Source organism: Arachis ipaensis, chromosome B6 (assembly GCF_059453495.1).
Source record: "Arachis ipaensis isolate K30076 ecotype BB chromosome B6, ASM5945349v1, whole genome shotgun sequence".
NCBI classification, from domain to species: domain Eukaryota; kingdom Viridiplantae; phylum Streptophyta; class Magnoliopsida; order Fabales; family Fabaceae; genus Arachis; species Arachis ipaensis.
Window position 1 is genome coordinate 151,688,285 of NC_142441.1, and position 11,788 is coordinate 151,700,072.

At 26.4% G+C, this 11,788-nt stretch overlaps 1 protein-coding gene across 1 annotated transcript; it reads left to right on the forward strand.

Moving 5' to 3' along the window:
- Window positions 1-2,320: 2,320 nt before the first annotated feature.
- On the forward strand, window positions 2,321-8,486 carry LOC107605673 (abscisic acid 8'-hydroxylase CYP707A1). The gene is made up of 9 exons (XM_016307629.3): window positions 2,321-2,730; window positions 3,147-3,483; window positions 4,039-4,188; window positions 4,722-4,970; window positions 5,469-5,558; window positions 5,689-5,767; window positions 5,990-6,096; window positions 6,559-6,677; window positions 7,903-8,486. Exons 1-9 carry the CDS (start codon window positions 2,504-2,506, stop codon window positions 8,006-8,008), a joined length of 1,464 nt encoding a protein of 487 aa, XP_016163115.1. The 5' UTR covers window positions 2,321-2,503; the 3' UTR covers window positions 8,009-8,486.
- Window positions 8,487-11,788: the final 3,302 nt, after the last annotated feature.

The following is an 11,788-nucleotide window of genomic DNA, read 5'->3' on the forward strand; positions in this document are numbered from 1 at the left end:
AAAAAATTGTTTAAAATTTGTGTACTTAATAATACGTTTAAATATGCATAATTACGCGAATATGTGATAACTTATTTGATAATTTATTTTTAATATTTATAGAATATTTTTGTTTTCTTATATATATATTTTAGTCAAAATTATAAAGGTGAACTTTGGGTTAATTCTTAGAAAATTATTATTTTTTAATTTATTTAATATATATATATATATATATATATATATATATATATATATATATATATATATATTAATTATTTGGGGTTAAGGAGTTTTAAAAATTTCCAACTTAATTACTATAAGATCTAGAATTGACCTAAAAAGTAATTAAGTGTTACTTTTTTATTTTTATCATTAAAAATTTAGCTAAATTATTAGATGTTGGATTTGTTATAAAAATATTTGTAAGCTTTTAACGATTTCATTCTAAAGCTAGATATTGTTGTTCAACAAATCAAATCTCTTTTTTTTTTCAATCAATACGTCAACTATTGGTTTAACTTTATCATTTGGTACAATCATTTCATACTATTAGTGTCTACTCAGTGGGGGTAGTATTAGCGAGGTTGGTAGTGTATGTTTATAAGAAAACAATGCCTCAATTTCTTTAATACATACATAATTAATAGATTTTTGTCAAAGTCAATAAACATTTCCAGCAGTTCTATGTAATTATAATTAATTAATTATTGCATATTAGATATGTTTAAAAAAAGTGTATAATAAATTTTAGATTTTTCAAAAATAAAATTTTAGAAAAAAATTTATAAATATGAAAAATTCTTCACTTTATAAATTAGTTTTTAGAATTGAATTAAATTCAATTTCAATAATATACAGTTAAGAAGATTCATAATCAGATATAAGAATGTTACTTTTATGTAAATTGATATATTGATATAGATATCTCATATCTATATCTACATATACTACAAAATTCATGAAGCCTCTAGCACTTTGAAAAATCATAATCATAAATCACCTGATTTTGTTCTTCCCAAATTAATGTTTTGGAAATATGCCGAATCACAAGATCTTATGTTCTTTTTCTGGGATACATAAGCTGAATCACCAGATTTATGTTGCCTACGTGCATTATTGCATAGGAAAACTTTTAAGTATACTGATACACTGATATTTTAGTAAATTTTAATTGTTAATTTTAATTATATATATTATATGTATTTTTTATAATTAAAATTAAGGATTAAAAATTATTAAAATATTAATATACTAATACATTTAAATTTTTTTTATTGCATATGTCACTTGGCACATATATAGGAATTTTCACAAATTATTTTACCAAAATGACTTCATAAATTATTCATTGTCATCAATACACTTTTTGCAATTTCAGATGACTAGTTTTAAAATTTAATTTTCAAATCACAATATAATATAAACTTATTTCAGGTATCACTGTTCTGACTAAACATACTCATCTTAATTAGGTACATTACATTTCTTGGTCAACTATACAGAGAAATGTTGTTTTTTGTATTTAATTTTTGGTGTGAGAATCAAATCACAATAATTTCTATATAAATATTAAAAAATCAAATGAAAATGAATTAATATATGAATATATACACATATATAATTAAAAGAATAATGCCAAGAAGAACTAGAAAAATAATTCTCAATTTAATTAAACTAATAAACTTTTTAATAAGAATATGCTATCTAATTACACACTATATAAAAAGTATCGTCCTATAATAGCTTTTTATAATAGAAAAGTATTGGGTACCAACATATTATCTGTCAATTTATTATCAATAATAATTAATTATTATATTTTAAACACATATATAAAGAGACACATCCAGAAAATATATCTATAAAGACATTTCTATTAAATACAATCATAAAAAAGATATTTTTATTAGACACATCTACGAAGACACTTCTATTAAATACAGTTATAAATAATAGTTGGCAGAAGTTGGCAGAAATACTATTGATAACGTAGCGAGATTGTTTTATAATTATGTAGACAAACTTTTCAGTTATACTTAATTGTATATGAGAATCACCATGAGTCCTTATTGACAAGGATGTATATAATTGGGTCCAAATATCACCAATCAATAAATATATACACGGCCATAATATGAACAATTTTTTTTTTTGTCTTTATCAATCATTTCCCACCATTCTAGCTACATATATATATATATATATATATATATATATATATATATATATATTTCTAATTTTTCTTTAAATGAAAAAAATATATATGACTCAATGAGCTCAGCAAAAGCCTAGGCCACAACCTTGTGATGCCTTCTATATAAGGTTGTCTCTCCCCCCATATAACTTCAATCACTCTAAATAAAGGAGCAGAGAGTTTATATTATTTGAGCATTATTATTATTATTATTATTTCTCCACATTTCATTAATTTTTCTTTAATATTTGCTAACCCTCTAACATTTTTTCCCTCCTCTTCAATACTCCTAAACAAAAAAAAAAGAGTTTTGGTTATTCCAAAAACATGGATGTAATATTTGTTTGCTCTACTCTCATTCTCCTTACCCTATTTTCATCAATCATGTTATTATTATTCTCTCCAAAAAGAATTAGAAGAAGAAGAAGATCTGAAATCCATCATGCTATTATTCCAAAGCTTCCACCAGGTTCAATGGGGTGGCCTTACATAGGGGAAACCCTCCAACTCTATTCTCAAGACCCCAATCTTTTCTTCTTCACCAAACAAAAAAGGTTCCATAACTTTTCCTACTTTATGATACCTTAGTTCTTTTGGGTGGCATGCATTTCTAAATTGTTTTACAATTAAAAAAAAATAGTGGTTATTACTTCAGTAAAAATATCTTCATCTGAAGACGATATTGTAAATCGTTAGATAATTCGGTATGTTTGACTAAACTATCTAACACTTCACAATATATATCATCTTTACATGAAGATGTCTTTTTAGAAGTAACAATTAAAAAAAAAATTGTGGTTATTTCAGTAAAAATATCTTCATGTAAAGACAATATTATAAATCGTTAGATAATTCGATATGTTTGGCTAAACTATCTAACAGTTCACAATATATATCATCTTTATATGAAGATGTCTTTAATGAAATTGTTAATGTAGTAATAATGAAAGATTATGGTTATGATTGTTAGGTATGGTGAGATATTCAAGAGCAACATACTAGGTTGTCCATGTGTGATGCTTACAAGCCCTGAGGCAGCAAGGTTTGTGTTAGTGACTCATTCACACTTGTTCAAGCCAACATACCCAAAAAGCAAGGAACGTTTGATTGGTCCTTCTGCCTTGTTCTTTCATCAAGCTGAATATCACATGCGCCTTAGAAAGCTTGTTCAGAGGTCCCTCTCTCTTGATTCACTCAAGATTTTGGTGCCAAAAATTGAAGCCTTAGCTCTCTCTTCCATCCAAAATTGGGCTCATCATCATAATAACAATGGCCATGTTGTTAACACATTCAAGGAAATGAAAAGGGTAGGTTTAATTTCTATTTTTAGTTTTTTACAAAATTTAATGAATTTACACTACACCACCTTCGACAATTAATAGCGGTTATGGAGCTAATAGTAGCGGTTTTTAACCGCTGCAGAATAGATAGCAGCGGTTGTCGACCCGCTAGAAGATAGTGTGCGGCTAAACATTTAACAGCGGTTAATATCTAGATAATATTATTAAATTTAGAATATACTAAATTTGTAGGATGACTACGTTATAATAATTATGATATTTTAAAAAGTATTTGTTAAAAATTAAAGTAATATTTTTTATTATTTAATAATATTTAAAAATTAAAGTATGTCCGTACTGAATTCACCTGTTAATTATAGAACAAAAAGAATAACATTTTATGTTAATATTTTATATGATGAACACATGAGTTTCACATTCATTCCTTGGCTTTGTCTTATGTGTATATGTGCATATATTAATTATTAGCTATAAAGTGTGATATATATTTAATTATTGTGTATGTGTAATACGGGGTCAATAATTTAATGTGGTCCAAACTATTGAATGCTTTTTGTGCAGTTCTCCTTTGATGTTGGAATCCTTACAATTTTTGGGTATCTAGAGCCACATTTGAAGGAGGAATTAAAGAAGAACTACTGGATTGTGGACAAAGGCTATAATTCTTTTCCATCTACCATTCCAGGAACACAATATCAAAAAGCTCTCTTGGTATTTTCCTTTTCTTTTCATTATTATTTTTTTAAAAAAATATAAACTCCCTTCGTCCAATAATAATAATAACAGTTGGAGTGAAAAAATTGGTTCGTTGAAAACTTAAACTATATATATAATCATATTAGGTGGAAACTCAGGTGCAGTCGACTTCACGTAAAGTTGATACCTGAAAACTGTTAGATGATTTGACTAATTTGACTAAATTTTCATCTAACGACTCTTAGATATCAACTTCACGTGAAGTCGACTTCACCTGAGTTTTTACCATCATATAATGGTACGTTTAGTTTACAATTCTATTTTCTGTTTTTATTTTTAATATTTATATATAAAAAATTTAAAAATTATTTTTTTGTTTCCACTAACTTTTTTTTATTTTAAAAACAGAAAATACGAATAACGAAAATAAAAAATATATATTTACTTTGGTAATTATTATTGGATGGAAGGAAGGAGTATTTAATAAGTGCATTGATTTGAATGTTTGTGTTTATTTTTATGTATTTGGTTAAATGAATAATGTGTAGGCAAGAAAGAAACTTGGGAAGATTCTATGTGAGATAATTTGTGAGAGAAAGGAGAAGAAATTGGTTGATAGAGATCTATTGAGTTGTCTACTAAATTGGAAAGGTGAAGGAGGAGAAACTTTGAATGATGATCAAATTGCAGATAACATTATTGGAGTGCTTTTTGCTGCTCAAGACACCACAGCTAGTGTCATGACATGGATAGTCAAGTATTTGCATGATCAACCCAAGCTTCTCCAAACTGTAAAGGTATCTATATATATACAACTTTGAAATAATTTCGCAATATCTTTTTCAAATTAAAATAATTAAGAGAGTTATGCGTAGTTATTTTCGTAATGTTTAAATTATCTGTCACGTAATTTAGCGACGGTTTTAAACAGAAAATTGTGGTTATTTGTCGAATTCGGTATAGTGTTAATATAATTAGGTTTAAATTAACGAATGAATTAATATATAATATATGTTTGAGAAAATTAAAACTTATGCGTAGTTGTTTTCGTAATGTTTTAATTTAGCGACGGTTTCAAACAGAAAATTGTTGCTATTTGTCGAATTTGGTATGGTGTTAGTATAATTAGGTTTAAATTAATGAATCAATTAATAATATATGTTTGAGAAATTTTTTACTTATACACTTATATGTAGTGTTATGATTTTAAGTTAAAATATGATTTATGATACATTTTTTTTTTTATATATATATGTCAATAATGCTAAATATATGTGGTATTGATTGGATTGCAGGCAGAACAAAAGGCTATTCAAAAGTCAAATGAAGTAGATAACCTTCCATTGAGTTGGAACCAAACTAGAAACATGCCAATCACTTATAAGGTATAATATATAATGCAAGTCACACCTAATATATTATCCTATTTATTTATTTATTTTTGAAAGTGCATTACGTTTTTCAATTTATTATTAATTAATTAAGCATGTGTGAAATGTAAATGTTAATTATTAGGTTGTGTTAGAGAGCTTGAGAATGTCAAGCATAATATCATTCCCTTTCAGAGAAGCAGTTGCTGATGTTGAGTACAAGGGTAAGACTACTCTAATTAATATAAGATCAATAATATTTTTCTATATGTATCTTAATTAATTATTAAAAATATCATTTTTTGGAGAATAGGTTTTTCTTAATTTTATCCAAAAATGCACCATGCAAATAAAGTGACAAATGCAAATGCCCAATGTGAAAATTACTCTTATCTACCAAAGTTAAATAATATATAGTAGTGATTTACATAATAATTTTGAAACAGGGTTCCTTATACCAAAAGGGTGGAAAGCAATGCCATTGTTCAGAAATATTCATCACAATCCAGAATTTTTCTCTGAGCCTCAGAAATTCAACCCTTCAAGGTTTGAGGTAAGCATGAGTTATGATCCTAAATAGTTAGAAAAAAGAAAAAAAAAAGGAATATAATTATAATATGTACTGATAGAATTTGGATCCTCTAAATTTTATATTTTCACTTTAGAGGATAAAGTGAGATCTTTTATCATTAAATGTTTTCTCTCTCATATTTTCTCTTGGTCTCACCTCTGAAATAAATGGTAATAGATTATACTTTACTCTCTAAAATAAAATTCAAACTTTAGAAAATTCAAATTCGTACCGATAACGCTAGTGTGTATGGTTGAAAAAAAAATTATTTAATTTGTTGATATTTAATTTATCATGCTATTGTAATTTGGTGTTGATTTTTATTTTCTATTTTTCTTAACACACAAACTTTTTTTATTTATATTTAGATTTTAATATTGTTAAACAGAAACTTATTATTTTTATGATAAGGTTATTTTTTTAATTTTTTTTTTTAAATTATAGGTTGCACCAAAACCCAATACATTCATGCCATTTGGCAGTGGAGTACACGCCTGCCCCGGTAATGAGCTAGCAAAGCTTGAGACAATGATTATGGTCCATCATTTGGTCACCAAGTTTAGGTACATACATTTAACTAATTAAGAATTAATTTGCAAGAAAATAATATAATAATGATTATGTAAATCAATTAATTTTCCTATCTAGAATCAATTTATTTATACACCATAACCGATATTTCTTCACAAATTAAATAATGAATTATTATTATTATTATTATTATTATTATTATTATTATTATTATTGGCATTGCATATTTAGTATTTACATCACATCATGTTTGTAAGATTTTGGTGCAAGATTACTAAAAAATATGTGTGTCTGTGAGAGAGAGAGTATTAGCAAAACAAGAATAATTAAAAGTACCTAAAGTGAGATATGTTAATTTAGTGATTAGAAAGAAAAATAATGATTATATATGACAAATGACCCCAAGGAGCCAGCCTAAAAGCATCTAAAACTTCGACAATACCGTTTACCAAAAAAAAAGTTTTTTTATAAAATAGATATTAAAATATAAAATATACATAATATTAATAATTAATTTAATAATTAATTTTTTACGTACATATACTAATATTTTAATTTAATACGAAATTAGAGAAGTTAGATCATATATAAATGTGAGAGGAGAAAGGATTTTGATGATGTAGTTAAAGACATGAAGTAATACATGTCATGTTATATATACTAATATATTAATAGGCATTAATGTGTCTATTAATTCATTTTTTATTTGTTATACATAAGATTAATTAAAGTCAAATTAATTGGGATGTCAAGTGACTTATAACTTAATTAAGAGGTTCAGAATTTAAGTATTGATAATAACAAAAAATTATTTTTTTATAAATTATATATAACTAAAAATATTTTTAGACACCAATAATCTTTTTTATATTTCCATCATATAAGCTATATTTTTTAGAGGAAAAATAATTTTAAGTGCTTCATTTTCAGAAATTATGAGAAAAATGCCTTGCATAATTTTATAATATATGTCTTTATTGAACAAAGATTTTTACAACTATTCAAATATTATATATACCTTTGTGCAACATTCACTGTTAAGGCCAATGAGTAATAGCTCAAATGGCATAGTCTCTCTTTGCGGGTTCCAGTCTCCTATCTTCGGTAAAAAAAAAAAAAAAAATTCACTGTTATGGTTCTAAAACTTTGGTATATATGGTAATTCCATTTTAATAACTAATTAAACTTTTTGTTTCCTTATACCATTGTTTATTTTTTGTAATAATGTCTCATAATTATTAATTTTTAAATGTTCAGGTGGGAATTGGTAGGATCAGAATGTGGGATTCAATATGGGCCATTTCCATTGCCATTGAATGGACTTCCAACCAAATTTCGGAGAGAATCTACCACCTACAATTGAAATAAAGAAGATGCATGCTATCATATCTAGTCACAAAATCTTTTTTTTTTAATATATATTTAATATTAATTAGAGTTAATCACCAAAACGGGCATTGAAAGATTCTAGTGTCAACAAATTAAAATGGATCCAAAAGGAAGAAACGATTTAAAAAAAATACCGAAAAAATATATAATAAGACATTTATAAAAATGGTTTAATCATGAATAAATTTATTCATAATTAGACTATTTTTTAGAATCTTATAGAGTCCGTTTTGGTAGTTAATTTTTAATTACCATGTATTTTTTTTTCATGGTGGGCATAGTGGGCACCTCAAAATTTTTCTCCCACTATCCTTAATCTTCCCCACAATTGAAAGAAAGAAAAAGAAAGGAAAAAAGCTTGTAAAGGGGATGTTGTATTATTATTTTAATTTTTTTGTCCTCCTTCTCTTAAGCTAAGCATGATGAATTTGATTCTACACCTTCATTCTCTCTTCCTTGTCTATGATTAATAATAATGGTGCATTAAGTTCGCAACTGTTTTAAAATAACTACCTCCTAAAATTGGCTTCTTAGAAATGAATGTCATATAAAAGCACTCCATCTTAATTGAGTTTGAATCCTAAGATGATAGAAAAAAAAAATGAAAGAAAGAGAAGTAATCACAAATTGGTCAAATATTAAAATCAAATTATTAGATAAAGTTTATAATAATAATAATATAATAGAGTTTAAACACGTTTACTTTGGGTTGTTGGGCTAGCCATTCTTCTTGATCCTTCTTTCCATGGATCATAAATGGAATATCCTAAAATAAATAAAAAAATGCTTAAAGTAATAAAGTGAGGAATAATCTCTTTTAAATTAATTAGGTAAAATTAACTCATAATAGAATATATTGATAACCCAAGCTTGAATAAAGAAAATTATTATATTATTGGATGTGCTCATAAAGAGTGGTAACTAAAATTTTATTTAGCTATATATATATATATATATATATATATATATATATATATTAACTGAAACACAATATGTAGTCTTTTCATATTTTATAATATTAAATATTGTTTTTGTATTATTAACTAATTTAATGTAAAAAGAAATAAAAAAATTTAATTTTTCAATCATTTATCATATATATATAACGGATAAAGTTATTCTAGCACCCAAAAAGTTATTTATATACTTATATAAGCAATAACAACCTTAATTTTGAAAAAATATAGGTAGACAATGAAAATATTAAACAATGTGAATAATGAATATATCAGATGTTCAATTCACTAAGTATACAGATGATTATTCTGATATTAAGATTTAGATGAGTAATTTAAAGTATAGTGTATTTTACTTGAATTAAACCAATTTTATTATTTTAAAATTCATTGTTCATGTTATTCAAAAAAATCATTAATTTCCTAACATAACCCCTTAATTTTTTACATAAGCAAACATAACATTAATTAATAATTGTCTGATTTCCAAACAAATCTTCAGGCACCTGGCAGATGTTGTATTTGTGGACTATTCTTTGCCTAAGGGGACCTACCCGCATTTAGCTACAATAGAAGCTTGGTAGCCTTAAATCCATGCGTGCACACCAAAATAAATAAATAATTAAACAAAATTTCAAAAAAAAAAAAATGAGCATACATGTCACTGTAAAAAAATACTAGAGAACTATCCAAATTTATTATTTTTAGTCATCACTTTTAACCATCAACCTAATTCCTTTAATTTAGTAATCTAACAAGATATTTTAATTTTTTAAATATTAATAACTAATTAATTACTAAAATATTAAATTTTGATAATTTTCTAACATTTCTTTATTATTGTCTTTTGTGTGAGGTGCTTTGATATTTTATTTCTCCTTATGAATGAGGACCACAGTAGTGCCTAGTCCCTACTACTAAATTTTGTGATGAATTTGGACCACTGCGCCCCCAAAATGATGGAAGGGACCTCAACACAGCATTCAATATCTTTGCTTGTTTCTTTCAGCCAGGCTATGTTATTTTTATTTGGTGCTATGCAACATCAACTTCGATATTGATGAGTGGTGAAAATTATTTATATTTTTTCCCTCTTATTTTAGTTTTGAGCCTTGATAATGGGAGAATTTAAATTGTTATTGTACTGGAGACTTCCGGTACGGGTTGAGAGGTGGATCGAGAACCTGCGGATCGAGGCGGATACCGGATTATTTGACTGGAGCAATGAGTGGTGGTACCTGCAAAGACACTCCGACGCTCAAGTCAGAATGAATCTAAGAGGTAGAAATGTGAGGAATGAATGAATACCTGGAGGGACCTGAGTCCTTTATTTATAAGTGATGGTGAGTATCATATTTTATCTTGTTTAGCTAAGATAAGGGAGACATTTGAATTTAAAAGTTGGTTAGGAGTTCTTATCGGGTCGGTTTCGGGCCCTTCGAGTGGCGGAGCGGGTTTGAACCCGAGCGACCGGGTTCGGGGTTCGTTCCGGGTGCAGGATCCGTAGGCTGGATCAGTAACAGTTACCTATATCATTTTTATTATTACTTGCCTAGTTGGTAGAATTCGTCATAATAATGTAAGAATAAATTTAATATTTAAATATTATTGTGTTGTATGCATGTACAATGAGAAGTGTTTATTTATAGACAAAAAATAATGCAATCTAATTATAATAACAAAATCAATCTAATACTAATGACGTCTAACACCTTGATAGTCTTATCAAACATGTGTGAATTACTGAATTTATGATCCTAAATTTTAAAGAAATCCAACTAATTTAATTATTTTCTTCCATATTCAAATTAAAGTTTCATTTTAGCTTTTGAAACAACAAAATTTTAAAGATTAACAACTTTCAAGGTTCTAAAGTCTTTGTAATTTTTTTATTAGAAATTCAGCTAATTTAACTTAATAACTATGACTATTTATCTGTGTACAAGTGTTGTTATCTCAAGAACTCAAACTTGAGACAATTAAATAAGAAACAAACTTATTTCCCAGTGAACTAACATGGTCTATGTTGACGATAAGTTTCTTAAACTCTCTTGTTTTTGGTCATATCTTGTAGACCAATTTGACTAATAAATAGTAGTATGCAATTTGCATCCAAAAACAAAAAAAGGAGTATGCAATAACATGAGATAAAGGATCTTTGCGTAAATTAGGTTGATAACGGGCTTGGGCTTTGTCCACACCTATAAGCACAAGCTTAAAAAGAAGCCCAATAAGATCATTGGGCCTCCTTGTTTTTTTAGAGAAACAAATGAGACAAAAAAACCCAAGTCCAAATAAAACAAAAGGATAGCTCAAGACCAAAAACCTATTTTCAGATCGAAAAAAAATTGTCCATATTGTTTTATTGATGTGAAACCCACAAAAAATGTTTTGACTCGGAAAAATATAATTATTTGTTGCATTGTTGATAATGGATTAATATACTGAAAATTAAGCCCAAAAAAAAAAAAAAATAATTTGTACTAGATAGGACTTGAACCCTTGACCTCTTAAATGAGTATGGGAAGATTATGCCATTTGAACTATAATTCATTGGCTTATACTAATTAAGTTTATTAAATCTCAATATTTTTTTCTCATAAAGTTTATGGAAAAATATTAATAATTTAATTATATTCGGACAGGCTTTCAAATTTGAATTCTTAATGTTATAACCAAAATTTTTTAGCACTTACTTTTACTCGAATAAGTTACTTCTAAGTCTTGTAATCAAACTACTTATTTTTCCTTTTGTTTATTGACCATTACCATGAAAAATAAAAGAAAGAAGAAGAAAA